This window comes from Mustela nivalis, assembly GCF_964662115.1.
Source record: "Mustela nivalis genome assembly, chromosome: 15".
NCBI lineage: Eukaryota > Metazoa > Chordata > Mammalia > Carnivora > Mustelidae > Mustela > Mustela nivalis.
In genome coordinates, this window is record NC_139034.1 from 79,295,038 (window position 1) to 79,322,954 (window position 27,917).

The 27,917-nt window shown below is 45.4% G+C and overlaps 1 protein-coding gene across 2 annotated transcripts in view; it reads right to left on the reverse strand.

The window, feature by feature from the left end:
* Window positions 1–8,454: 8,454 nt before the first annotated feature.
* NALCN (sodium leak channel, non-selective) overlaps window positions 8,455–27,917 on the reverse strand; it is a 303,888-nt gene continuing 284,425 nt past the window's right edge. For both annotated transcript variants that reach the window (XM_082701489.1, XM_082701488.1), the window contains exons 33-44: window positions 27,730–27,804; window positions 26,845–26,964; window positions 23,777–23,845; window positions 22,496–22,644; window positions 21,513–21,606; window positions 19,797–19,929; window positions 19,015–19,130; window positions 16,978–17,135; window positions 14,332–14,482; window positions 12,443–12,592; window positions 10,683–10,800; window positions 8,455–10,130 (exon numbers count right to left, since the gene is read on the reverse strand). In XM_082701489.1, coding sequence (XP_082557615.1) covers window positions 9,937–10,130; window positions 10,683–10,800; window positions 12,443–12,592; window positions 14,332–14,482; window positions 16,978–17,135; window positions 19,015–19,130; window positions 19,797–19,929; window positions 21,513–21,606; window positions 22,496–22,644; window positions 23,777–23,845; window positions 26,845–26,964; window positions 27,730–27,804 — 1,527 coding nt within the window. In that variant the 3' untranslated portion in view covers window positions 8,455–9,936. The remainder of the gene's footprint in view (window positions 10,131–10,682; window positions 10,801–12,442; window positions 12,593–14,331; window positions 14,483–16,977; window positions 17,136–19,014; window positions 19,131–19,796; window positions 19,930–21,512; window positions 21,607–22,495; window positions 22,645–23,776; window positions 23,846–26,844; window positions 26,965–27,729; window positions 27,805–27,917) is intronic.

A 27,917-nucleotide genomic window follows, 5' to 3' on the forward strand; every position in this document is an offset into this window, starting at 1 on the left:
AACTTTGACTGTCCTAAGGTTAAGCCCCATCAGGTGATAGACCAGTGAGGAATGGGCAGATCTCAGAAAAGACCTGTGGAAATGTCTTTGGAAAGACATGTGGACATGCGAAATATCTCTTCAAGCTGTCTAGTCATCCCACTCCCCATTCCTGGTTCTTGCATTCCCAGCTTGCCCTTCCCAGAAAAGATAATTCCTTTTTGCCTGACCTTTGGAGGATCTTCTGCTGCAATAGTCACTTGGAGTACAGTTCCTCCTCACCTATGTCTTTGTAGGTGATGGGGTACAGGCTAAGGGTACATGGCTTCCTGTCACCCAGCCATGGTCACTGCTATGGTCCGCTTGCTGGGGTGGATGGTTGAACTGTGGCCTTGACTGCAGGTTCCAGGCTTGTTTCTCATGGCTCACTCGGAGCCCTTGCAGGACCGTGTCCTGCCGGGGTCTCTGGAATGAAGCTCTTGCACGGGAAATGGAGAGCACTCTACAAGGACACCGGTGCTCCAGGGAAGACTTACGCTGCCGGGTTGACACTGCTGTCTTACCCGAGAACAAGTGTCTGTGTCCCACAAAGGAGTGAGTGACAAGGAGGAACGGACAGGAATTTGAGATGGAAAAATGAGTCATCTTCCCAGTGGTTCTGTTCTGTTTGGGAAAGAATACTAGGGATGTCAGGCATCCTCCTTTGGAGGCGAGTTCGAAAACAATCCAAAGCAGCACCATTCTGTTGAGCTCAGAGCAGAGCTGTGAACCACATGTATGTCAACATGCCATTTCGAGATGCTGGAGGCACAGGAATGGACGGGTCATAATTCCCCTGAAAGGCTTCATGGTCTCGTGGAGGATCCGTGTACATGACCCAGATTTGAGAAACAAGGGCAGAGTTCCCTGCAAAGTGGGCAGCCAGCCTTCTGGTTCTTGGCTAATCGTCTTGTAGCTGTGTAGCTTGTTGGCCCACTTCTTACACTTTTCTTTTCCATAATGCTGACCATAGTGGAAGGAGTTCATGGAGAAATTCTGAATTTTATTATTGTATCACTTTATAAGGCAGATAATCGATGGGGCTTTGCTGGTAGGATTCCTGTAGCTGGTTGGTTCCTGTGGTGGCTACGGGTCACCACTTGTTCCATACTCCCAAGGGTGTTCTTCACTATGAGCCACCTGCAACATTACCTGCTTTTGTGGCTGGATTCCTTAAAATCCAATATATTCTGAAGGATGTGATCAATAAGCAGATGGTTCAGGCCTAGGCCCGTGCCAAGAAATGAGGCATCTAATTAGCAGTTAGGCCAGGGTGTGAGGCAGTTGCAGAATGGGGGGTGGAACCCCTGCCTGGGCTGGGAGACCCCCAGATAAGACAATCAGGGCTGGTGGTGTGACGTGTCGACACAAGGTAGTTGTTCGAAGTGAGAACACAGCCTGGACCTTCAGGCTGTGCTCATTAGGGCTTCGCAGAATCCCCAATTATCTTTTGACCTGGCCCTGAGCTAAGCCCCTTTGCATTGCCCTGAGAAAGGAGTCCATGGATCAAAAAAAGAACACCCACTTGGAAATTATGCATGGGTTTGGCTCTGAAGCTAAGTTGGTAGAACACAGAAAAGGAGCGTTTTCTGCAGCCAGTGATGGCCACAGGAAGAAGGAGAGGCGAGATGGAGGCAGAGGCAGGCGTCCGCAGGGGGTGCAGTGTGGTGCTCTGCACATGGGTGGGGAGGAGACAGTTCTGGGGAAGAGGCCATCATATGGCCTGCCGTGAATCCCGGAGGAAAGTTTCAGTTAATCTAGGAGTCTCACTAAACATGTCAAGAGAGTAGAGACTCCTTCCCATTCCCGTGCCCCTGTCTCTGGGCTCAGACGGAACAGAGGGAGGCTTTTCTCTCCTCTATGCCTGGGAGAACCCACTGCTGAGTGTCCCCCGGCACCAGAGGAGAGAACTGAGCTCGCTCCGACAGCGCTTCCTGTGACAGGTGAAATATACTATCGACCTACTGCCAGCCTGATGTTCCCTAGGGGACGGTTTTGTTGTGGTTCCAGTGTTTTCCTGCGTAGGCCCTCCATGATGCTTCTAACATGAAATGCAGACTGGAAAGAGAAGACAGTGTCTGGAGTCTGGTCTATCCCAAGGCGACTGTCCTAATGCTCCTGGGACCAATTAAGACAGAGGGTCTCAAGGATGTACCTGTGGGAAGCGACATACTTCTCAAGTCTATTGACGCAGCTCTATGAATTAGGGTTAGCACCTTGACAACAAGTAAACATATTAAAAAAAAAAATGCCATGCAATGTTTCTCTTTCTCAGTCTGGTTTCCCTTCTTCCTCATCATGCAAGAAGCCGAGAGAATAAAATTAACATTCATTGCTTCTTGTTCTGAGGGAAGAAAGACAATTGGTTGGATTCTGTAGGCAGATGAGTGACTGTATCTAAGGTTGTACTAACCGACTACAGGTAGTAAAATTATATTCATTATGATGTTTAAATTCTTTTTTTTTACGTATGACAATTCTGTTGGTCTTTATTTATTTATTTTTTGCATCTTTATTTTATTTTTTTCAGTGTTCCAAGATTCATTGTTTATGCACCACACCCAGTGCTCCATGTAAACATGCCCTCCTTAATACCCACCACCAGGCTCACGCATCCCCCCAACCCCTCTACACCCCCAAAACAGATAATCGTTTCGAAAAATGGGCAGAAGACACGAACAGACACTTCTCCAAAGAAGGTATACAAATGGCTAACAGACACATGAAAAAAGTTCATCATCACTGGCCATCAGGGAAACTCAAATCAAAACCACACTGAGATACCACTTTACACCTGTCAGAATGGCCAAAATCAACACGACAGGAAACAACAAGTGTTGGAGAGGATGTGGAGAAAGGGGAACCCTCTTACACTGTTGGTGGGAATGCAAGTTGGTGCAGCCACTTTGGAAAAAATGTAAAGATACCTAAAAAATTAAAAATAGAGCTACCCTATGACCTTGCAATTTCACTACTGGGTATTTACCCTCAAGATACAGATGTAGTGAAAGGAGGGCCATATTCACTCCAATGTTCATAGCAGCAATGTCCACAATTTCCAAACCATGGAAAGAGCCGAGTTGCCCTTCAACAGACGAATGGATAAAGATGATGTGGTCCATATATACAATGTTGTTTAAATTTATGTGTGTTGACTTGGCAATTCTACAGTCCCCAGTTGTTTGGTCAAACACTAGTTTAGATGTTGCCATGAAGACATTTTTTTAAAAGATGTGATTAACATCTAAATCTCTAGGTTTTGAGAAAAGCCAGTTACCCTTCATAATGTGAGTGAAAGTGAAACTCATCCGATCAGTTGAAGGCCTTAAGAACAAAGACTGAGGTTTCCAGAAGAAGGAATTCTGTCTCAAGACCATAAACATAGAAATCTTGCCACAGTTTTTGTTTGTAGATTTTGGAATTAATATTACAACATTACAAATCTTGCCTGAATTTCTAGTCAGCGAGCCTGTCATATAGATTTTGGACTTGTCATCATCCCACAAAGTCACATGAGCAGGTTCCTTAAAATAACCCCCCCATATATATCCTATCCCCCCCATATATATATCCTATTGTCTCTATTTCTCTGGAGAACTCTAATACACTCATTCTGTTTATTCCAGAGGAAGTGCTCTCCCTAGCCAGACCCATTGGCTAACATTCTAGTCTAGTTGCCTGCAAACATGACATGATATGTTCTTTTTCCAGGAATGGAGGGCTAGAGTAGAGACTACATCCCCCCCCCCCCACACCATCTCCCTGTTGCCTTAGCTTCTGTCCTTATTTTAATCCTTCCAACCTACTCTTCTGCTCCAAGAGTGCTACCTACATTAACTCTTAACCTCTCCAAAATTAAATAAATACTGCCTAAAGTGGCTGTTCTGGTTTAGACTCCCACCAACCATGTAAGAGGTTTCCTCCTTCTCCACATGAGGTATCTACCTCAAGATATACAGTGAAAAGAAGAGACACATGCACCCCAATGTTGATAGCAGCAATGTCCACAATAGCCATACTATTGTATGGAACCATTTTTATTGTATAAGGAACCAAGGTGCTCTTCAACTGATGAATGGATAAAGATGTGGTGTATATATATACAATGGAGTGTTATGCCTTCATCAGAAAGGATGAATACCCACCATTCGCATCAGCATGGATGGCACTGGAGGGGATTATACAAGCCAAATAAGTCAAGCAGAGAAAGACAATTATCATATGGCTTCACTGTATGTGGAAAATAAAGAATAGCATGGAAGACCATAAGGGGAAGGGAGGGAAAACTGAAGAGGGGGAATTAGGGTTTCAGAGGGGATGTGGGTGGGGGATGGGGTAGCCAGGTGGAGGGCTTGTGTTGTGATGAGCACTGAGTGTTATGCGTAAGTAATGAATCATGGAACACTACATCAAAAAATTTGATGTACTTATGGTGACTAACTGAATGTAATTAAAAAAAAAGTCTAAGAATATGCAGATAGTTCAAATCAAAAAAGCTAACTTTCTTGGCTATAATTTATGGGTACAACTCTCTCCCTCATGATCTTCACTAGAGAAGACTTTTCTGGAAAATATTACTCTGCTACTCCTGGCAGCCCTTGGTCAAGGGGCTGATTTATTATTTTAGATGGTTTCGACATTACTTGGAATGTAAAAGTACGTCTTCTTCTATGTATTTATTTGCAGAGAACCCACGGGCCTTAGCCCATTTCTGTCCCCACAGTTGGGTTTTCTCTCACTGAAATGCTGAACATCTCAGGGCAGTCAGGCATTGGGAACAGGATAACGGATGGTGATGTCTCAAAGTGAGTGATTCCACTTAGTGTGATTTGGGGGTCACTATCCGCATCGTAGAGGAAATGGAGTGGTAGATACCCATCTGTGAAAGGAACACAACAAAGCTACATAATTCCTCTTGTAGTCTGGTTGGTTCTGTAACCAAGCCTTAAAATTGACATCGACATTGAATCACTGCCCACAAAGGGAGAATGAAAAACCTCTTCAGATGTGCCTCTAACAAACCACCCACAGCTTAACTCAGGGGCCAGTGAGGCCAGTCCTCTAAGCGTTCAAATGGGATTCAGATATTTACTAGACACACTACAGGCAGATTTTTTAATTGAATGAGTGACATGCAGCATTGGGGATATAGATTTAATATAAAGTATTAAATTTAAACCAGGCATACTGCTCAAATGCAGAAAGCAAGCAGATATGGAAGCATAAGAGTGGCATTGAAATAGTTTTGCTATTTCTTTTTTTTTTTTTTAAGGTTTTATTTATTTATTTTGATAGAGAGAGAGATCACAAGTAGGCAGAGAGACAGGCGGGGGGTGGGGGGGATGCAGGCTCCCTGCTGAGCAGAGAGCCTGATGTGGGGCTTAATCCCAGGACGCTGAGCTCATGACCTGAGCTGAAGGCCAAGGCTTTAACCCACTGAGCCAACCAGGCGCCCCTGTTTTGCTATTTCAGTTTGGTCATTTAGCTTTTGGGATCAGATGACAGGATATACTAAAAATTATGTTAATTTTTATTTCTGATAAAATACATAGAACACAAAACTTACAAATCTAACCATTTTTTAAAAAGATTTTATTTATTTATTTGACAGAGAAGACACGGCGAGAGAGGGAACACAGGCAGGGGCAGAGGGAGAGGCAGAAGCAGGCTTCCCACCAAAGAGAAAGACAGATGAGGGGCTCTAGCTCAGGACCATGAGATCATGACCTGAGCCGAAGGCAGACACTGAACAACTGAGCCACCCAGGCACCCCTTAACCATTTCTAAGTGTACATTTCAATAGTGTCAAGTATATTCACGCTGCTATGTGGACAATCTCCAGAACTTTCTCATCTTGCAAAACTGCGATTCTGTACCATTGCATGAAAACTTCCCTCCTCCCAGATGTTGGCAATCACCATTCTACTTTCTGTTTCTATGAGTTTTACTACACTTGATTCCTCATATAAGGGGGCTCTTACACTATTTGTCTTTTTGTGATTGTCTTATTTCATTTAGCATAATGTCCTCAAAGTTTATCCTATTGTTACCTATAGTAGAATTCCCTTCCTTTTTAAGACTGAGTAATATTCTATTGCATGCATCAACATTTTTTTTTTAATCCATCCATCCATCCATCCAAAGATGGATTTCTGGGTGCTTTCCCTCTTGATTATTGTGAAAATTCTGCCATAAACAGGGACATAAAATATACCTCTTTGAGACTCTGCATTCCTTTCTTTTGGGTATGTACCAAGAAATGGTAATGCTGGAATCATACAGTGATTCTATTTTTAAATGAATAAATTCATCTCTGTTGCCTTGTTTTTAAAACCATTTAAAAAAAAGATTTTTATTTATTTGACAGAGAGAGAGAGCACAAGCACGGGGAGTGGCAAGCAGAGGGAGAGAAAGAAACAGGTTCTCTGATGAGCTGGGAGCCCAATGCGGGGCTCGATCCCAGAACTCTGGGATCATGACCTGAGCTTACGGCAGCTGCTTAACCAACTGAGCCACCCAGGGACCCCTCTCCTGCCTTTTCTTTAAAAGCAGGAAGCTAAATCTTGGCCAAGATAGGGTATGAAACTCATCAGGGATTGCACAATGAGTAACCAGTAAATCCAGGACTTGAAACTCATCTGTCAAACTACAAACTCAGGGTCTTTGACCTGTAGTAGCATTTTTCCAGCTAGGTTCTTTGGAGCACTGGGCTGGTTCAGGCCATCTTTGGGGGCTGGAGTGGATTTGGGGGTATATTACTTTTTCTAAGCCTGCTGTAACAAAATGCTGCAAACTGGGTGGCTTTCAGTGACAAAAACTTACCATCTCAGTTCCAGTTCTGGGGGCTAGAAATCCAAAATCAAGGTGTTAGCAGGGCCATGAGCCCCCTAACGCCTCTAGGGGAGGATCCTTTGTCGCCTTTTGCAGTTTCTTGCACCCCTAGACGTTCCTTGGCTTGTGTCAGCGTCACTCCGATCTCCGCCTCTGTCTTCACACGGCCGTCTTCCCTCTGTGTTGTGTCTTCACGTGGTATTCTCTTCCCTGTGTGACTTTCTCTTCTTCTCAGGACATCGGTCATGTTGGATGATGGGTCCACCTCCTCTAGTGTGACGTCACCTTAACTCATTACCTCTGTAGACTCTTCCCCCGCAAAGATCACATTCACAGGTCCTGGGTGTTAGGATTTCAATTTCTCCTTTTTTGGGGCGTGGGGGTTGGTGGTGGGGACACAATCAATATCAGGAGGTGCAAAGAGACCACGAGAGTGGGGTTCTCCTCTGCATCGCAACTTCAGTTAAGGATGCCCGGCTTTTGCTTGGTTAATATTTGAGGAATTTTGAAGGACTCTAAGAGCACCACTGCCAAGTAACCGACTGAAAACCACCTACCTACAGTCTGCCCCTTCCTACAAAGAAGCAGGCAAAAACCTCACTCAACTGGCTTTGAAAATGCTTTTGCTTAAGGCTTTGTAACTGGTTTTTCTTCTACACGCCCTTATCTTACTCAGCTCCGACGGGGCACACATGGCCAGTCGCTGAAGACGCGTGCTGCTCTCAGTCGACCACTGAAAAGAGAGTGAAAAACATCGGTCCGGCCAGTCTCTCCATCCCTGTCCACTTTTGAGTCCCCTTGAATCGCCATATGTGCGCTGCATGTGTGGTCTGTTCCCACGAGGGGCTGTGTGTCAACCATTCTGCCCCTTATCCTTTCTGGTGTGCTTGGAACCAACAGCGTCCTTTAATTAAAGGCCGTGGGTGGCACACTGACAGGATTAGTGTCAACGTCTGGCTCCCTAAGGACCAGGGAACGTTGTGGCTGAAGTTTTCCCATCTGCATCACCGGACTGTTCATAGGTTGATGAAAAATCTAAGAGGGGTAGCACTTACCTCCTCACTTGCTGTCCGCCCTACTGACCAGGCAACTGCAGAGCTGGGTCCCACGGGACTGTCTCACTTAACTGAAAGTGGAAGGTGCTGTGACTCCAGATGCATTGCTGTTGGGCCCTTGGCTTCTCTGCGGTATGAACAACAGTGATGTTCTGTGAAACACCAGTTAACAGCCGTTGTAGGAAAGGCTCGGCAGTTCTGTGGGACCGCAGCCGGATTACTCAAGTGCGATGAGTCAAAAAATAAAATCTCGTTTTCATGCAGCACGAGGACAGACTCATGCCCAGGCTGTGTAAGACCCTTTTCCGTCTTATTATGGATGTGGAGGGTATTTACTCAGCCTTATGGGCACGTGAAAGGAACAATCTGGCTTAGGAACTGAACTGACATGAGTATCAGGGACAGAGCTTTTGCTAACTAATTATATAGACAGAATATTCAAATGCAGAGTTTGCAAAGTGCGGATTTCTAATGATCCTCCCCCCAAAAACCCCTTCCCTCATTCCACACCTGAGAAAGGGTTTAGAAATGACCATCAACTCAGAGTAAATTCTTTTACAAAAGCAATATTTATTTGATTTGCTTATGTACAAAAAGTAAACTCCAACTGAACATAAAACCAGATAAAATCCTTTTGGCCGCACTGACTTTAATTACCCATTATCCTAGAGTCACAAACCCTTAAACAATAGATGGCACCACAATGCTACGTTTGTTATACAGAAAGGATTTGGCTATTTTAAGAACGTTAAATAGAGAAAAAGAGGTCATAAAGCCACCTGGGGTGTCAAAGGACTCGGAGATCATCGCTCCACTAAAAGAAATCATCAAAACAGCAAATCTCTAACCAAAAATAACATAGTTAGGGGCCCGGACACACTTCTACTTGGTTGTCTCAGCATAAGAGGCCCAGGTACTTTGTAATCGCGTTGTATTTTAATTTTCCCAGAGCACATGGTATGTGAAACAAACACAGCTGGGTTGTGGGGTCCCTAAACTGAGTTCCAAGCGGGGTTTTTACAAAGTTGCCATTATGTCCTTTGAAGGGTCTGGTAGCAGGGAGTCATTTTCCCTTGAACGTGGCAATGGTGCGTTGGGATCAACTCACAATGTCTTTGCCGACTTTCTGGCAAAATGGACATACTCTGGGTTAGGCCATGAAGCCAGTGACAATGTCACACGCCCGAAGATTTCTTTAACAGCCTGAATCATGTAGTTTCACTCTTTTTGCTAGTTTTTGAACGGCTTTAAAAGAAACTGAACATCGTTATGAAAGATCATCCTTCCAGTGATCTATGTACACGTTTATTTTAAACGAGCTGGTGACTTGGGCCAAATGTCTTTGCCTGGTGTCTGCACTCACAGCTCTCTAGGAAGCAGGCAACCGTTTCATTGGAGTGACCGAGGCCAGAAACAGACTTGGTCTGATCTCAATAGTTTGTGCCTATTTTTAAGAATAACACGAGAATAAGAAGATACTTTTAAAAACTGAGAATCTGTAGTTTGTAAAACTACTGTCATTTTAGTATGAGCTCAGTGCTGACCTTTTCAGATCAATCGTAAATAATAAATTTTCCCAAGGGAAGTATTTCTAGTAGAAGTGGGATAAACATGAGCTAAAGCTATAGCTTCCGTACCATAAATATTAGCCTCTTGGGGCTTAGCACTCTTTCAGGGTGTGGGAGTACTGCTTAAGAGCTTATATGAATATACACCTTAGCTTACACAGACAGAATATAGGAAATGCCTGAATGATCTACATCTGGTATTGGGTAATATTACAAATACCACCATTACGCAAATTTTCTGGAACACACGGTAACAACCCCTCATAGACACAACTGCGACAGACCAAAGTTTACGCCCCCTTAGGGCAGAACAAAAATCCACTTAAAAAAAAAAAAATCTCTTGTCGAGGTGGAATTAAATGTCATCTCAAGTCCAGACTCCTCGCTAGAGGATGTTAGACTGTGGGGGAAAAATGTCACAGAGCAGGGTTCCCCAGGACTCTGCTCTGCACGGAGTCCCCCGCCTAAATATCCAGAAGGTCATCGCCACTTTCGTCGCTCTCCACCGTCAGCTGCCGGGTCCACCACTTCTTAACCTCCGAACCACACGACGCCGTGTCGGTCATGGGGTTCATTTTGCACACTACAGACTTCATAGTTGTGCGCCCCGCAAATCTCAAGTTGACCGATGAGACTGAGTGGCTTATTGGTTTGGGTGCTGTGGAATTGACAAGAGTCCTATGAGCAACGCGGAGCTGTTCACCCCTGCAAGCCCTTCCCGAAAAGCTGTGATGTCCCCACCAGTTAACAACTAACCAGTTCTGCTCAACACGCCCCCAACAGAACGTTAAGTACAAGTACGAGCCCCTTCTAGCTCTTGGTTCTTTATATTCATAACCTTTAAATGCATGGACTTTAAAATTATGTCCATGGACAACTTATAATATCTTTTGAAAACATGCTACCTGCCCCCTATCACACTTTGAGATAATCACAAAAAACGTAATAATAACAAAAAAAAAATCACTAAATGTTCCAATCTGGGAACATAGAAATATGTCATAGAAATATGGGTGAGTGGCGGTTCGTTAGCATCTACAAAGGAAAAAAAAAAAAAAGCAAAGGAAAAGGTCAGATAGTGTAAGATAGTGAGGGGAGTCTAAACAACTTGAGAGGCCACCTCGAATTTGAAATCCGAGACCCCACACCGACAAGGTGTAGACGTGTCTACAACGCCTGAATCCATGGAGAAAGGCCCCGGAGCACCCACCTGAGGGCAGGCGCCACTGCCCGAACTTGCGCTGGGGTTTGCCGGGGTCCGCGGCGTCCTGCCGGCTGCCCCCTCGGTCGGACAGCGTGGGGCTCAGGAGCTGCTGCTGGCTGCTGGTCTGCGCGGGCCAAGAGGGAGGCAGTTAGGGCCCTTTCCGACCGCTGTGCTCCCCTGCTGCCCTCTGCACTGGTCTGGACTCTCGGTTTATGGTAAGCAAGTTAGAAAGCACCGCAGGAAACAGTGGGAGAAACAGCACGGGAGGGAGCAGAGGAAAATGGGTTCAGAGAGTCCGGGAAAGTATAAGTCGCCGCTGCACTCAGTGAAGATCAGGGGCTGCCATTCTCCAGGTAGCACCTCCTCCTGGCGTCCCTCCGGGATTCCTCCGTCCCCACGGCTCCGCCCCTCCCCCCCAGCACCTGCTGTGCAGCCACGGACCGGGAAGGAAGGGGACCAGCAGGGACTGCCGGTTCCGGGAAATATATTCTTGCCAACCTGGAGGTCAGTCCTGTGCTCCGGAAAGAGAGTTCTCAGCAGGTGAAACTCCCCGACAGCCCCAGGAGAACGAAGCTGATACCCGTTAAGACGAATGTTAAGAGAGAAGGGCTGAGACTCTGCACACGTTTTGCTCTCTCTGGTGCACCGTCCCCTTCCCCTGTCCTGTCACTGTCTTGGTCTCCACGTCACTTCAGTATCTCCTCCTGGTTTGGGGTTGGCTCTGCAAGTCACCGCTTTGCCAGCCTCATCCCTGCCCGGCTGGCTGTCCTCATCCTACCCCTGCTCCGTCCGCAGACACGTGGCAAGGCCTCTGTAGCAGCCCCTCTGCCCCCCTTCCCCTCCTGCACCTCCGCCTTGGCTGACTGTCCCTGCAGGAGTGTCTGTTGTCGGAGGCAGAGGATCCCCGCTGCTGGGGAGCCAGCATCACGTAACTCCAACCTGTGCTGCAGAACAGGAGGTCCCCTTGGAGCCCCTGGCCGGGCGCGGAGCCTCGTGCTTCAGTATTTACCGCGGCCCCATCACTACCCACCACGAAGCCGGACCCTGCCAGGGGCTCCTCTCCGGAGATCAACTCCCGCGGGCCCGCGACTCTGCCCTCATAAAGGACAGGACCTCCTGCAGCTGCTGGTCACCGGGCCGGGCTCTCCAGGGCGTCCGCGCCTCTGCGCATTTGTATGGACACATGGATGCGGACCTTGCGTCTGGGAATGGCAAAAAGCAGGTCCTCGGGCTAATCCTCATGAATCCCTCTGCTCTAGCGGTGCCCAGCTCAGGAAGGGCAAATCCTTAATGAGTCTATTTAAGATGGTCGGTGGCTGATTACAACCATTTTCACTGATTCTACTGCAAGTTCCTGTGACTTGGTAGAAGAACGCATTTAGGACTGAGTTTGAGGCAAACCGTGTTCTTCACCTAATATCACTGGCCTCCAATTAAGCCCATAGAAATGCAATGTTAATTTTTTAGATAAAAATCAGCAGAACTAGTGAGTTCTGGGTATTCCCTTTTTTTTTTTTTTTTTTTTTTTTTTTTTTAGTATTCATACAACTCAGAATGAGAATCTTTTGAAATAACCCCAAATGATTCCGAGTTGCAAAGAACCAAACATAATCTGGATCAACACGTTCCAACTGTTTTTAACTTAAAACCTTCCCATTGGAAATTCTGTCACCTTGTTTGAAACGGCTATGTGAACAGCACCAATTTATTTTTTATTTCTAAAACTGCACCTACTGTCCTTGGAGGAAGGACGCTCACACCCATACCTCCGGTTGCATGTTATTATCCTGACTGTTCGCGTTCATGTCCTCACTGGGCTGGGTGGTCTCGATACTGGGAGGATTCAGGAAGCGGCTCAGCTCCTGCTGCTGGCTCTCTCTCAGGCTGTGGATGATGCTACAAGATTGTTGCTGTTTCTATGGAAATATGATTAGACTCTTGGTAACAGAGAAATCAGCCCAACATCCCCCATCCCCCACCACTCAAATCATGTTTTCTTCTCTCCTCTCCAAACAACCTGTGTGCTTGGAGACCTCTTAGGGATTCCAAATAAAGAAGCTTAACTAATTTCCCTATCACATTGCTATGAAGAGGGCTCAGAGCCTGCCCAACCCATGCTCATTTGCATAACAATGGGAATAAGCATGTCCTTTGATACACCTTGTATTGTATGTAAAATAGAATTTTTGAATAGTTAATGTAGGTGTTTTGTTTTTTCCCTTCTTATTTTGCTTGGCGCTCTTGAAGCCAGTAGTGACTGCCCTTTTCCTCTGGGTTGATAGAGGCAGAAGCCTTGGGTGGATGAGTGAAACCCTTACTCTTGCCTTGGTTCTTGGATAAAAGCAGGCCAGTCTGTTTGGCACACACCGGGGAGCCCAGTCTGGTGCTGGTCCAGCTCCCCGTGCGCTCCTAGAGCCTGTAGTGGGGCAGGTTGGGTGGTTTTGTTTCTTGGGGGACCTTTTCTCATCCAATAGAAAGATATGTTTCCTGCAGCTGATGTTGTTCTGAGACACAGAATTTTAAAAATCTGTTAAATATAAATATTTAGTGATTAATTTGATTTTTTTCCTCTGTGAAGTGTAATTCATAACAGTAATTATCTAGTAGAAATGTCTATTGTAAACACAATGTATGTCAACATAGTATGTGTTCATTGATTTATGAGTTAGAGAATCTTATAAGCTTGTAATTCTGAAGGCAGCAGACAGATCATTGAACTCCCAGGAGAGGTGGCCTTTGTTAAAGACCAAACAATATCAATGGTACGGTGGAATTTTTAGAAACAATTTATAGGTAGTTTTGCACATTCAGTGGCCTCTCAACCTGTAGAGATTTGGGGCATTTTGAACAGTTGAGTTTGATAAATGGAGATCACAAATATTTTAATATCAATAAACTGCTTTCTTTTTTTCTTTTTCTTCTCTCTCTCTCTCTTTTTTTTTTTTTTTTTTTTTTTTTTTTTAGGGAAAGAGATGTGGGGAGAGGGCGATGGGAAGAGGGAGGGAGAGGAGACTCTTAAACAGTCTCCACGGCCAGCGTGGAGCCCGATGCGTGGCTCCATCTTATGACCCTGAGATCGTGACCTGAGCCAAAATCCAGAGTCAGATGCTTAACCGACTGAGCCATCCAGGTGCACCTCAATAAACTGCTTTTTAAACATTCATGTTCTATTATAAAAATGTCACTCAATGGGAACGTCTTACGGACTCTGCTGAAGAGGGTGCAGCTGGGTCTGGACTGCAGCGAAGGCAGGAATGATTTTGTGGCCATCGCAAGAGGATGAGGCCGATGTAGTGGAAGGGCCATGAGGCTAATCACAGGAGAATCTCCACGTGTTGCTAATGAAACTTCTTTCTCTTCTATTTGAAAGGTTTTACTGATTTGTTTGAGAGAGAGAAAGAGAGCATGGGGTGGGGAGGAGAAGAGGCAGAGAGAGAATCTCAAGCAGACTCTCCGATGAGCAGAGAGCCCGATGCGGGACTCGATCCAAGGACCCTGAGCTCTTGACCTGAGCCACAGGCAGATGCTTAACAAATTGAGCCACCCAGGAGTACCCCTGCCCCCCCAACCCTTCACCAGAGCTCTTTTCTTTTCTCCCTCTTCTTCCTCCTTTGAGACGAGGAAACACAAACCCAGACATCCCCAGTCCACTCACAGCTCTGATGCGCTTTAAGCACTTTTTTAGCCACATGCGGATGGTCTGCTTGGCCACCTCCTCCTCGATAGTGTACTCCAGCTGCTCCCTGGCCAGCAGCTCCTCCAGCTGCAGACTCTTCCGGATGTCAACTGACCGGTAGGAGAGCATGCTGGTGGGGGGACAGGAGAGCAGTCCATGTCTGATCCCGATCCCCCTGGGATCCTGAGCAGCAGCTCCTTCAGACTCCAGAGAGGACATCACTTAGTCCAACCAAGGTAGTGTCCCTGTGCCCTGGGGGTAGCTGGGGGACCTGGGCTAGTTATGTCACCTGCTCTGTAAGATGGGCGTAGTCATGGTTCCCATTTATTAAAGGACTGAGTTAATACTTGTGAAGTGCTTACAACAGTAAAGCACCGTCTATGTGTTTGTCAAAAGGAAAGAGTCAGGCTGGGCCCTCGTCTGCATTATCAGCTGATTAAAGCTCTGGAACATTCCCCGTAGAAGGAAGAGTGCTCTCTCTATACTTCTGTCACATTCAGGTCCAGCTGGGGATAGTTAACAGGTTTGGCCAAAGGTCATGCTTCCGGCTCCCTCCCCAGCTCCCATTTCCCTCTCTATTGATCTCATTTGTGCCCCTGGATCTTCCTTATTCGTTCTGGTGGATGCAAAGTCAAGGTGGAATACTCGCCCCCATTCTGACCTTGGCCCAACAGGTCCAGGCAGTGCCTCCTCAGAGCCCCGTCTGCGAGCTTATCGCCACCTCCACAGCCCACGTCACAGCATCGAGGTGTTCAGGAGGCCTCCCGGGGCAGCACGGGTGCCCTGACCTCTTTGCTAAGGCTCTTCCCACCATTGTGTGCTCTTCCTCTTGTCCCTGCTTCATCCAGAATCTCATTTCTGCCGTCCCTGCCCAACTGTTTCATCATGTACTGAGCTAAGGGATGGGAGGGTCAACCAATGCCCCCATGGGCTTTGCCTGGTCCATTTTATCAGATGCCTCACTGGGTTCCATAGAGGCTGAACGATAATTGCTTAATGACAGTGGTGTGTCTCTGTGCTTCACTTTCAGCCTAATAATACTGGTCCCCAGGAGGAACAATTTGGTAAACTTTCTGAGAGAGACGGAATCCTTTGCTAATCACACGTATTTTGTGCCTCTGTTTCTGCCCTTTAGCTTGCTCCTGTAAGAAATGAGTAGTGGGAAGGAAGAGAATTAACTTTCGAGAGGTTCTCCCAAGCCCTTCCTGTTCTGATCTTTTTTTCAAGGTTCAGTCACAAGCATATTTCTGTGTATCTGAGCAGCTGAACGTGCAACGGGGTGAGAACAGCTCCTGTTGGAGGGGGGCCTTGACTCTTCCTGTGGCTGCACCTCTTTGAGGGCGAAGCCTACAGGACTTTCCATAGAAGATCATTTTAAATGCATAAAATGAAATACATATGATTCCAAAGGAAACCAACTGCGTTGAAATCCAGTTCCCATATTTTCTTTAAAAAGATGATGCTAGAATGGGTAAAGAAGGTGTAGTCTATGTACACTGGGATAGTTCTCAGCCATAAAAAAAGAACGAGATCCTGCTATTTGTGACAACGTGAATGGACCTAGAGGGTATAATGCTAAGTGAGATAAGCCAGAAGGGAGGAAGACAAATACCATGTAATTTCACTTACCTGTGGAATCTAAAAAATAAAAGAAACAAAGCAGGGACAGACTTTTAAATACAGACAGCAAACTGGTGGTTGCCAGGGGGCAGATAGATGTTGGAATCATGACCCCGAGTACCTCAAAATGTGATCTTTTTCAGAAATAGGTCACTGCAGATGTAATGGGTTAAGGTGAGGTCATATCGGAAAGGGATGGTCCCCTAATCAAATCTGAATGGTGTCCTTATGAAAGGGGAGCACGTGCACACACACACACACACACACACACACACACATGCATACACACACACATGTGCATATGGGGAGAACCGCACATGAAGATGGAGGCAGAGATCAGGGTGAGGTTTCTATGACAATGGCCAGCAAAGCCCCAGAAGCTAGAGCAGATTCCCCCTCGCAGCCTCAGAAGAAATGAGCCCTGCTGACCCCTTGAATTCGAACTTCAGCCTCCAGGACTATGAGACAATACACTTGTTTAAACCACTGAGTTTATGGTATTTTGTTCCCTTGGTCCTGTCTGGGTATTCTTGGAATGGTATTCTTGCCCATCCAAGTGGGATCAACCATCACGAGCGGCCCCACAAGTGAGAAGATCAGCACCTAGCCCCAGCTTGACCATGGAAGCTTCGTGACCGAGCAAGTCACACAACTCTCTGGGAACAGCTCCTTCCTCACAAAACAAAGGGCGGCCATGTACCCCGAGGCCCCCATCTCTCTCCCTACCTCTCCCTGTCAGGAGCTCCCTAGTCAGTAAGGGGCACTTCTGGGGACATCAGACCCCTGCTTCTTCCCGCTCCTGTGTGAGACACTCACTCAGACAGGGTCCTTAAAGGCCCCTTGGAGCCTGAGCCGTGTGGCCTCGCCTTATCCCCTCAGCGATGTGCCATCTTGGCTTGTGAGCCTCCTTGTCGGCTGTGTTTCACAAGGCCTAGAACGGCCACAGCTTCAGGTTCTGGGCTCGGGTGGGCTCTGTGACACGCGGTTGGGAAGACCCCCTCGTACCTGAGGACGTCGTGGAAAGTGACATCACCACCGTTATGCAGCCTCTCCATTTCGTAGCACATGTGCTTAAATAGGAGCTTGTCTTTGTCCAGATCCACCTCCAACCTCCCCCGCAGCAGCCTCAGCAGGAACTTGACCCGGAAAGTCGGGATCACACCCTGGTGGGCAACACAGTGACTGGGTAAATCATCTTCAGGCCATAATGATTCTCTTGGGATTCAGTTTTCACAGAAAAAACAAAAACCCCACCCAGAACACCATCTATTTTCCTCAAAAGAGGGGCAGCAAGGAAGTTATTGGCCTCCATGGAGGCTGGGTGAGGGGATGGGTGGGGAGGGGGAGCACTTGGATCTTCTGCTGGTGTTTCTCCGGTTCTGTGGGATCTCGGAAGCTGGCAGCACTGGGAGCCTAGGAGGGTACAAAGCAGGCCCTCTGCCTCCCAGCCTGAGCCCTTGCTTTGTCAGGCTCCTCTTCTCCTGGCCATTTCACCGACTCAGCCCCAGCTCATTTGTTTCTCTAAAACACACGCTGAGTGGGTTGGTAATGCGTTATCACAGAAAAGCAGAACATTCCAGAACATTCCTGTGTCCACGATCCTCCCCTCCAATTCTCCTGGATGCCACAAACTTCCAAACATTGATTCTAAGTGGTTCTTCTGGTGAATGATCACTCTTGTTCAAGTCTTCTCCATTATTTGAACAATGACGTACCAGAGAACCAGGTCAGAGCAGCTCTAGGTTCTGAAAATCGAACACGTGTTGCTCCCTTACAGGCAACCCCATCTAGCGTCTGTGAACTCAGGCCCTGGGCAAGAGGCAGGGGCAGGGGCGACCCATCAAATCCTGTCAGTTACTGACACCTTAACCTGTGACCGGTGGGGCTCTTATTGACGCGTGTGTCCGAGGAAGTCAGGTTCCAGCAGGCAGCCATCTTGGAGCTGCAGGGGGATCGAGGGGAGATGAGACATCGAGGCCAGATGGCCACACAGGCAGGCCACGGTCTCAGAGAAAGCCCCCTGAGCCTGGTGCCTGGAAAAGTGGGGGGCGTCAGGGAAAGGGTGACAGTGGGGGAGGAGAAAGCCAGGCATTACCGTGCGGGCCTAGCTCTGCATGCCCCTTTCCCCAGCCTCCTCTGGTCTGTGGTCTTCATGCCTTCTGTGAACTCTTCCTGCAGCAATATTAGGATTTGCCCCCCATGTCCCCCAGATTTTCCCACAGCAGAACTTTCCTTGGTTTTCAGAGGTCGGGTCTAACAGCACCTCCCCAGCCAGACCGACATGGCCACCCCACTAAAGTGGCCTGTCCCCAAGGCTAACCCATCTCTACTCTGGTACTTTTTGCGAAATACTTATAGCTTCTTGAGATAATAATAATAATTATAATTATTGTTTCACTTATGATTAGAACAGAAGCTCTGTGAGCATGGGGGCCTTTCCATGGTGCTCATTGCTATATACCCAGTACCCGAGTGTTTGCTGAGATGAAGGAGGAGGAAGAGAAGGCACAACGGGAGAAGATGCTGCTGCTTTAGCTAATTCTAGGAAATCCTGGGTAAGTTTAATGATTCAAGAATTCAACTCATAAGTCCCAAATAATTAAAACCAATAACTTTCAGAAACCACTCAACAACCCCATTGCAATTCTAATCAAGACTGTTCTCAGTGGCTGGCTCTGCCTTGGTGTTACCCCATGGCTCTGGTGATTTGAACTTCTCCCCTTCTCCTGCTCCCAGCCCAGGGCTGGTTTCTTCAGAGCTTCCTTGGTTTCCTTTCCTTGGTGACTTTTTGAATGTCCAAAGAAAAGGACACCTGTGGTTGGACATGAAGGGGACCATTCTGCCCCTCTCCCCACCCAGCATATTCTGCTGAACGGTCAATGGCGGCTTTCTACAATTCGCCAATGGCCATTCCAAATTCAATAGATGTCCACTGGTGACAAAAAGAGCAGTTAAATAGCTGAGGGTCTGTGGTCTGTGGTCTTCATGCTGTCTCAGTGAGTCTCTTTGGGTTGGGCACAAAGCAGCAGCCCCCTTTCCTACCTCTCTTTTATCATCCACCATATTCCATATGATTTGAAAGTGGCGGAGATCGTTATAACTTAGAAGCTGATCTTCCTCTGTGGAATAAAACAAGGAGAAATTCTCCACAATGATGGCTAAAAAGAGAAAAAAAAAGTGAAGAAGTTAGAGAATTATGCTAATCTGTCATTTTTTAGAAAGAGTAAAACATCTATTATAAATAATGGATTTTATCACCTACATTATAAGCCAAATTTTTAAAGTGTTTTTAGTTTGTTTTCCAAGTTGGCATATTTTACACTTGGACTAAGCTATGTATCCGGCTCCTGCCTTTCCAAAACATGAGGGTCATGAGAATAAACAGACATTCTGTGTGTAGCGATAGCCATGCCAGTTGGCTTTCACTCTTAGTTGACGGTTCCAGGGTAGTTTTTAAAGGTCAGGTTGGGTTCTGGGTGGCCCCACACCTGGGGAACACCGTGTATCTTTCAAAAAACATAACTGTGATCTTTCGAGGCCATAAAGGTAGCCCTCCCTGAGATTTGTTCAACTCAACGTGTGAGAAGAGCTCTTTTGAAATTAATGATCATAATTAATAGGACAACTCTTGAAATTGCAATCAACTGTCATTTACATGCCTTTCAAAGGTCTTTTCAGCTTCTGGATCGAGAGGCAACAATTTATAATTAATGCCGTGAAACACCCACCCCAAGCAATCTGGGATAATTACTTGCAAATTGTACATAATTATCTAAGTACCTGAGCTTAAAGATATTAAAACCCATTCAACGAACCTCACTTACCTACAAGCAGATTTAGCATGATGTAGGCAATGATGACATAAAATGAACAGAAATACATAAGCGCCCCGGCATAATTTCCACAGTCTGTTGCCCAGTATGTGAATTCGTCTGGAGTGCAGAAGGGAGGCTGGACCTACACGGCCAAGGGGGACGAGAAGGGGGGGTGGGTGAGCGTGAAGAATACAGATTTCTGTGCCCGTTGTTGTGAGGGAACGATTCCTCCGCACAGAAAATAGCATTAATTTCAAAGTTAGTCTCTCAGAAGCTACGTACATTGAGTACATCATCTGCACCAAAAATCAAAAAGAGTATTTCATTTCTTCTCCACTTCGAGTCTTGGAGAATCCCAAGTTCATTGCCATTTTAGAAGCGCAATGAAAATGAACCTGATTCTTCCAAGACACCTTCTTTCTGCCACCTCCTCTAGTCCTGAATGGTAAATAGTCATTGTGATGGGAACTACAGACAGTCAAATAAAAATGCATTTAAAAAACTTCTCTGACCTAATGAATGGGTCAAGATTTATGAAGATTTGTCACACGAAACAGACTCACATTCAAATTGTGTAAGAAGAAACCAGGAATCCTCATTCCTGGAGCACCTTACTGGGACATGACAGAAGAGTGCACGGCTCAGGTTATCAAAAGCCTTCATGTCCTTAGTGGCCCAATAAAAAGGCAACACCTCTGAAAGACCTGGTTTCTTTCGGCTGGAGACACTACATCCCCTCAGCACTCTGCTTGTTCTTTATTTAGAACTTATTTTATTCTGCCTTATATTATATCTGATTCGGTAAATTCTGTCCCCCTTTATTCAGGCAGAGTTCTTAAGCTCCTACTGTGTGCTGGATTTCTACCCAGGGCTGGAGACAGACACGTCTAAGCGAGACACAGACTCTGTCCCTCCTTCATGTTGCCAACAATCTGGAGCTCTAGGGAGCCACGGACTGAGTGTGGCTATCAAAATGTAAATGTATATTAATGAACATCCAATAGCCTTAGGTGAAATTTAGAATTCAGTTGCTCGGGCGCGCACTGGTCACATTTCCAGTGCTCAGAACCCACAGAGGGCTACGGAGGGGGACAGAGTTGATTGCCATCTGCACTGCAGAAATTTCTTTTGAACAGCGTTGCTCTCGAGGTTGTGAGAGAGGAAACAGAGATGAAATAATCAAGCCAGTAACTCACTACAGCTGGGACACACGCTACAAAGGAGCAACACGGAGTGCCCAAGTTGTATGGGAGTCAAGAGGGACCGCGAGGAGGAGGGAGGAACCAAAGGGAGGGTGTGACCCTGGCTGGGATCTCCTTGAACGTGCCCTGGAGTCCTGGGAGGCCCAGCACCGAGCGCATGGCTCAGTATAAACCAGGCGCTTGGTGAGAATCTGTTGAGTAAATTCAGTTAAAGAAGCGGAACTGCCCTGGTTGTCCTTGACGGCCAAAATGTTAAAGGTGTGTGTGTGGGGGGGGGGACAATGCCCACAGAACGTGGATTTGCCAGATGAACTATGATAGCTCAAGCTGGCTTCCCGGGATATTCTTCCTGCCTCTGGCCAGACACTATAATGGAAAACAATGCACATGAACCAACGGCCAGGCTGTGTGTTTTGTACACAAAGTCTTGATGCTAACAAGGATGACCCTTGCCAATGTCGCATAGCAAAGGGTTTCATTTGGTTCTAAGCTGAGGCACTGTTGGGGGTGAAGAGACGTTTACCATACAGTCATGCATAATCTTATTCCAGTCTTCGCCTGTGACAATTCGGAAGAGGACCGTGATGGCTTTTCCCGCTGAAGAAAAGTTGGCATGCCTAATCAAGGAAGAAAAACCAGGAAATGGGTAATAGTTTGTCATGAAGTCATAAGGCGTCACCACTAAAACAGGTAGATTGCGGAGCAAAGGTGGCTGCTAAGTTACCATGTGTAAAGGCTGTACCCTCATAATGTGTTTGTTACTCACTTTTGCCCTCAAGGACAGCTGTCTGAAAACCCAACCCCCGCGGGCGACACCAGTTCTGGCCAGGCATCTTGAATGACCGAGGGTCCCAGCTTTGACAAGTGAAAGTGATTCCTTCTTTCACATAGAGTTTGCTATAAAAACTGAAGCTGCTGTGGATCAAATAAGTAATCTCTGCAACAAGGCACACTGGCATTTAATTTGTTGTATAATTACTTTAAAAAAAAAAAAACTATGTGGCGCTTCCACAAAATTTAAGATCATCTTTGAAAAATGCTTTTCCTACGTTGTAACCATTTGGGGAATTATGACTTCTCATGTGGTGTTTTTTAAAAAAAAAAAAGAAAGAAAGAAAAAGAAAAAAAGAAAAAAAAGGAAAACCCAGAGTCATCTTAAAGTGTAATTAAAAAAAGAATATATTGTTTTTTGGCAGTAGATGGATAGAAATTCACCAGGATATTCGAAGTGGTTATTCCTGCGAGGCGGTAGGTGTGGAATTATGGATTCGTGTTCCATTATGGGAATATTATGGCAGTAAGACTTCTAAAGTCAATATGTGGGCTGTTTTTAATTAGAAAAATGTCATTTAACATGTGACCATTTTATTTCGTTTTCATTTCCAACTGATCGCTTCCCCTTCCCTTTCGTCTTTAATAGACAAAAGCCATTCAGATTGTTAGTCATGACTTCGTGACTAAAAAAGTTTGCTTGATAAATGACTAAAAAGAAAAATAAACACCCACCTGTTAATGTTCTCTCCATATTTCACAGTGCCGAATAAAACGACCCCGGCAAAAGCATAACACAAGAGCAGTAAGAACATTCCTACGATGATGAAGAAGCTCTTATACATGCTGACCACCACCGTCAGGAGCAGCATCTTCAGCGTCACCTGCATGGAGGTGCAGGCGGGGAGGAGAAAACGAATATTTAATTCACAGAATGGGGCGAAACTGGGACATGAATGACAGGTACGCCGCTTGGCACAAGAGTGACCCTCATGGGGCACCTGAGTGGCTCAGTGGGTTAAAGCCTCTGCCTTCAGCTCAGATCATGATCCCAGGGTCCTGGGATTGAGTCCCGCATCGGGCTTTCTGCTCAGCGGGGAGCCTGCTTCCTCCTCTCTCTCTCTGCCTGCTTGTGATCTCTGTCTGTCAAATAAATAAAATCTTCAAAAAAAAAAAAAGAGTGACCCTCATTTGACAACTGCTTTGAATTAATTCTTATTAAAGGGTATTAAATCTTATTATTATTCCAAAAAAAAACCACTAGAGAGAAATTCAATTTGTATTTCAAACTGTTCAGCCTTTTCAGCCAAATTCATAAAAACTCTTCCCCTGAAATTCCTAGCTTTACATTTTCGCTTCTCTTGCTGCTGAAGTCTCTGTGAGGATGGCTGTCCATTTTTGGCCTCTCCCCCTGAGTTGCCTCAGGATTCTTCTACAAACAGTTGCTCACAGAAAAAGGCCTAAACAATAACAAAATGCTAAATGGCATCAAACACTGAATGTACCAAATATGGACATTTATGGAATGTATATGAAATAATGTCAGTAATGAAAAAGGAAGCAACTTTAAACAATGAAAATTAGATGCCGAGTTTATGCATGAACAAGAAAAAGAATATAAAGAAATCTAGGATCATAGAACCATGAAGCGTCATTAAAGACCATTTTTCTTTGCAGTAAAGTAACTTTGTTACAAATAAAAACAATAAAATAGAAGTATTAAGACCATTGGTTTTTGCTTTCATGCCCAATATGTTATCTTCAGTTGATGAATGAGTTCATCTAGTAAATATGAAGAATAAATAAATAGCATAAATGTCAGGAAACATAACACAAGATAACTAAACTACTGATTCATTTAAACATTTGATATTGGCTCATTTGGACTTGGGATGACCAGCATCCCAAGTTAACTTCAACCTTTAAGACCCAGAAGGACAGCTGAAGTCAATTAGGCTTTGCTCCTTTTTTCTGTGCATACGTAACCTTTGATAGTATCTTTTACAATGTACTCACATGCTTTCCGCAGATAGAGAAAAACCGGAAGACAATCACACAGGCGCCCATCATGTAGGTATATGCATTCTGAAATTTAAACCGAAAAGAGCCGCTCATAATGTGTGCAAAAGATCTTGTTTTCATTTTAAGTCTTCTGTGAAGTCTACTGAGTAATTAGCTTAATAAAATGTGAAAATTCTTATAAGAAATTTATCTTTAAAAGGTGCTGAAAAGGTCACTGCCAAAACTCATGAATAAATATTAGCTATAAAATCAAATCTTAAATGAAACTTCGCTCCTTGTTTTGCTCAGCTGAATTCTGTGTTTTGAAGCTTATCTTACATAAAATCATGACCAGCTCCTTTGAGGAGCAAGAAAAACAGGGTAACAACTCAACATGAGGAAGCCAAGTGAGACCGGAAGTGCAGATCCTGGCAAAGGGGGACGTGTGGTGTTGGAAAAGATGGTGGGAGGTCAGCTTTCCCCTCTCGGAAGGTCCCTCAAGACTCTGAAGACCAGCTGGCCACATTCCTGTAAGCTGATTTCAGAGATGTCTACCCTGTCCAGAAACACGTCCCGCTCATTCTTCAAGTGTGTGATCAACAGCAAGAGATGACTGGGTGTGCTTTATGACTAAGAAAGCTTCATCTCAGAAACAAAGATCCCATCAGCTAGAACCGCAATAACAACTGTGGCATTAAACTCATGCCAAGGCATGATTTTTCTTGAGGAGCCTTGCCTAGCCAAGTGACAACAGTCCCATATGGGCCCCTGGGAAGGGGGTCCACTGATAACTTTGAGGAGAAGGAAATGAATATGTCTGCACAAAAATAACTTTGGATGGGAACAAGGACTGCATCTTCCTTCACAATAGACAGCAAAATAGAGTGGAGGATGAGCATCCTTCCAGAACTGGACGTTCTTGGAGGAGAACAAAAGCATTCAGGGAGAACAGGCAAGTTGGTCTTTTCGGTGTAAGATGTCCTTCTCTAGGATATCCAGAATTAGGAAGCCTGTTCTACTCTTCTGCTCGGACCAAGTAGCTTTTGAATCCATTTGTCTAGGGAAAGATAAAAACATGGACCTTGATGCCCCTTTCCACATTAGTTCCAAATCTGTTCTAGATGGCTTCCCACTTTGCATTCTGAAAGTGATGACACCCAATGGCTTCTGGGAGGATGACCCTCATCCTTTGCCTGGTCCTGAGAGGTGCTATCCAGATCTTGCACCACGTTCCCCTTGCTCCTTCTACTCCAGGCACGATTTCCCTCCCACAGCATTCCATCATATGGACAGTTGCTGGCATGCCCTTCATCCTACAGACTAAACCCTGCCATCACTTCCACAGGGACACTTCCAGGATCTCTCTGACGAAGCCACCTCCCACTGCTTTGTGTCATCCCAGGAAATGTGTGTCTCTCCTCCATCTGCCTCACTATGGTTGTTACTCTTACTGACTTGGGAGTATTCCCATGAATGCCTACCTGCAGTTGTCCCAAAGTCCCCCCAGCCTCTTGGATCGTGACTAAATATTCTGGCTTAAAACTTTAAAATAAAACAAAACACCAACTTCCCACAAGCTGTGATACCCACAAGGGCAGAAGATGTCTTTCTTTGTTCACTGCCTTCTTCTCCCTTCCCAGCATGGTGACTGCCCATCTTTACTGCTGCAAACCATCTGTCATTGGGGGAAATGAATCAGGGTGACTGAAAAACCCATGGAGGCTTGGCACAGTTCTTGACGTTGAAGGTGATTGTTGTTTTAAGAAGGACACTCAATACCTACCTGCCTGAACAGGGCAATTTCATACGAAAGCATGTCCTCTGTAATGTGTAAATGGGTACTGGGTGTGATGGCTTGTTTGTGGTGTGATTCTAACATCGGAGAGGATCGAAGAATGGATAGGAGAGAGCAGGGAAATCTGGTAATATTACTTTTGTCTGGGGTCAAAGAAGACAAACAAAAAAGAAGGTACTTGTAATAATGTGTTATGGGGTTGTATACTCTTTACAGTTAGAAGAACTTCATGTGCTTGATCTCTATAGTACTCATATGGAATGGATAAATTATGAAGTTGTATCCCCAAGTTCAGAGCAGGGAACGAAGGGTCACTGAAGACAAATAACCCTATCAAGGCTGGAAAATGGTGGAGCCCAGAGAAGGGGCTTCTGGAGCTCCGCTGTCCAGTACGGCATCAGCCATATGTGGTTACTGAACACTTGAAATGCGGTGGGTCTCAATGAAGATGTGCTATGAATGTGAAATACACATGCAAAGATTTAATACCAAACAGATGATGTAATAATGATTTTAATATTGCCGCCACGTTAAAATGATAATATTTTGGATATAGTAGGTTAACATGCCTTATTAAGTTCATATCATCAGTTTCCTTTTTAATTTTTTTAATGTGGTTCCTAGAAAATTTGAAATTTTATCTGTGGCCACATTTTGTTCTTATTGGACAACACAGTCTTAGTTAGATCTCAGTCAAGCACCCCCATGGATATGGATTTTGAGCAGGAGCTCAGACTACATGGAAGGTGGAGGCATTTTAGGCAAACTAGTGAGAACTCAGGTATAGACCCTGGGAATGACACACTTTAGCGGGACAGCAGCTGGATGTCAGTAGGAAGTGTGGCAGCAAAAGTACCTGAAAATTCCACTGTGAAATACTGAGTAGAACACAGTGGTATAGATGCTACACTTTGGCTCAGAAAACTGGGTTGGAGTCTTCTGATAGCTCGTATATGAACTTAGGCAGGTCTCATAATCTCTGTTTCCACTGTTCTCTCTCTCTCTCTCTCTCTGTGTTTTCTTTTGGGAAAATGAGAGTTAAACCAGAGATCTTTAAGGTTCTTCTGATTCACACACTCTAGGACTCTGAGGGGCCATACTTTGTCTGTGTGAAGAGTGTGGGGGGTTGTGTGCACAAGCTTGGCCAAGGGCCAGTCACAGTCAAGGGTCGATGTAGGAAGGTGAATCTGACACCTGAGGGTAGGCTGAGGCGGACTGAGACAAGACCAGAAACAGGGTTACCTGAACCCAAGTTATCAACTAAAATAAAAATGAATTACACACATACCAGGAGGGCAAAGTGAAGTACCACCCAGACCACGCCAAGCGATGTCACCAGCAGGTCGTATCGGTTTCGTCTGCTTTGCCAGAAGCCGGCAGGTGACATTGCTATGATCTTCATTGTAACCTGGGGGAAGATAAGGAAGACAGAATACAGAGGTTGAGTGTTCAGTAAATGTTTAAATGTGTGAACTTGAGGCCCTTTATAAAAAAAGATGTGGGAACCAAAGACAAGAATTTATTACCAAGAGATAGATACATACATAGATAGATACAGATACGGAGATAAAGAAGTAGATCTATCTATCTAAATTTTAAAGCTGGGTAGGTTAAAAATCTATATTCTCTAGGTTCTTCTCTCCTTGTTTTATGACTAGTTCTGATAGCAGGACGTTTTTCTTCCTTGAGTAAAAGACCACAGATTTTGGGAAACATCAACCAGCACAGGGTGAAATAAGAATCTGCTTGTATTTCAAAGAAGATTGTGCTGGAAAGTGATATGACACAGACCATATATTAAAATAATCCTGTCTGAGCCAGCCCTCTTGTCCACCACATTGTGATCTGAGTCCCTGAATTACAGTGGTTTGTGCAGTTCAGTAAAGATGTTTGAACTCCTATAACCAGACAGGTCAACCTGCAGATACAGCAATAAACAGCAGTTAGCAATTTCTGCCGTTAGACAAATCTGGAATAGAATGTGAAATCTTTGTTTAAGCGAAGCACCACAGCCCCAGAAGGAAAATACCCTACGAGCGTGCCACGCTCTCCCAAAAAAAGACTTCAAAAACAATGGAACATAGAGCTAACCGTGGGTGCTGTCAAAGGAGGGCACTGCTCTACTTTGCGATGCCCACTGCCACCCCCTGAGCCCTCTGGCTCATGACCGTACCTCCAGAACGAAGATGAAGGTGAACACAACAGACATGGTTGCTAAAGGGACGGTCACGGGGTCCTCCACGTCCCACTGCAAGAGAAACAGCGCACCGGTCTTTGTCTGCAGCCACCAGACCTATCAAGACTCTCCCCTCTTTCTCTCATTAGAACATGACTGTGAATTTTCATTTTTTTCCACCAAGA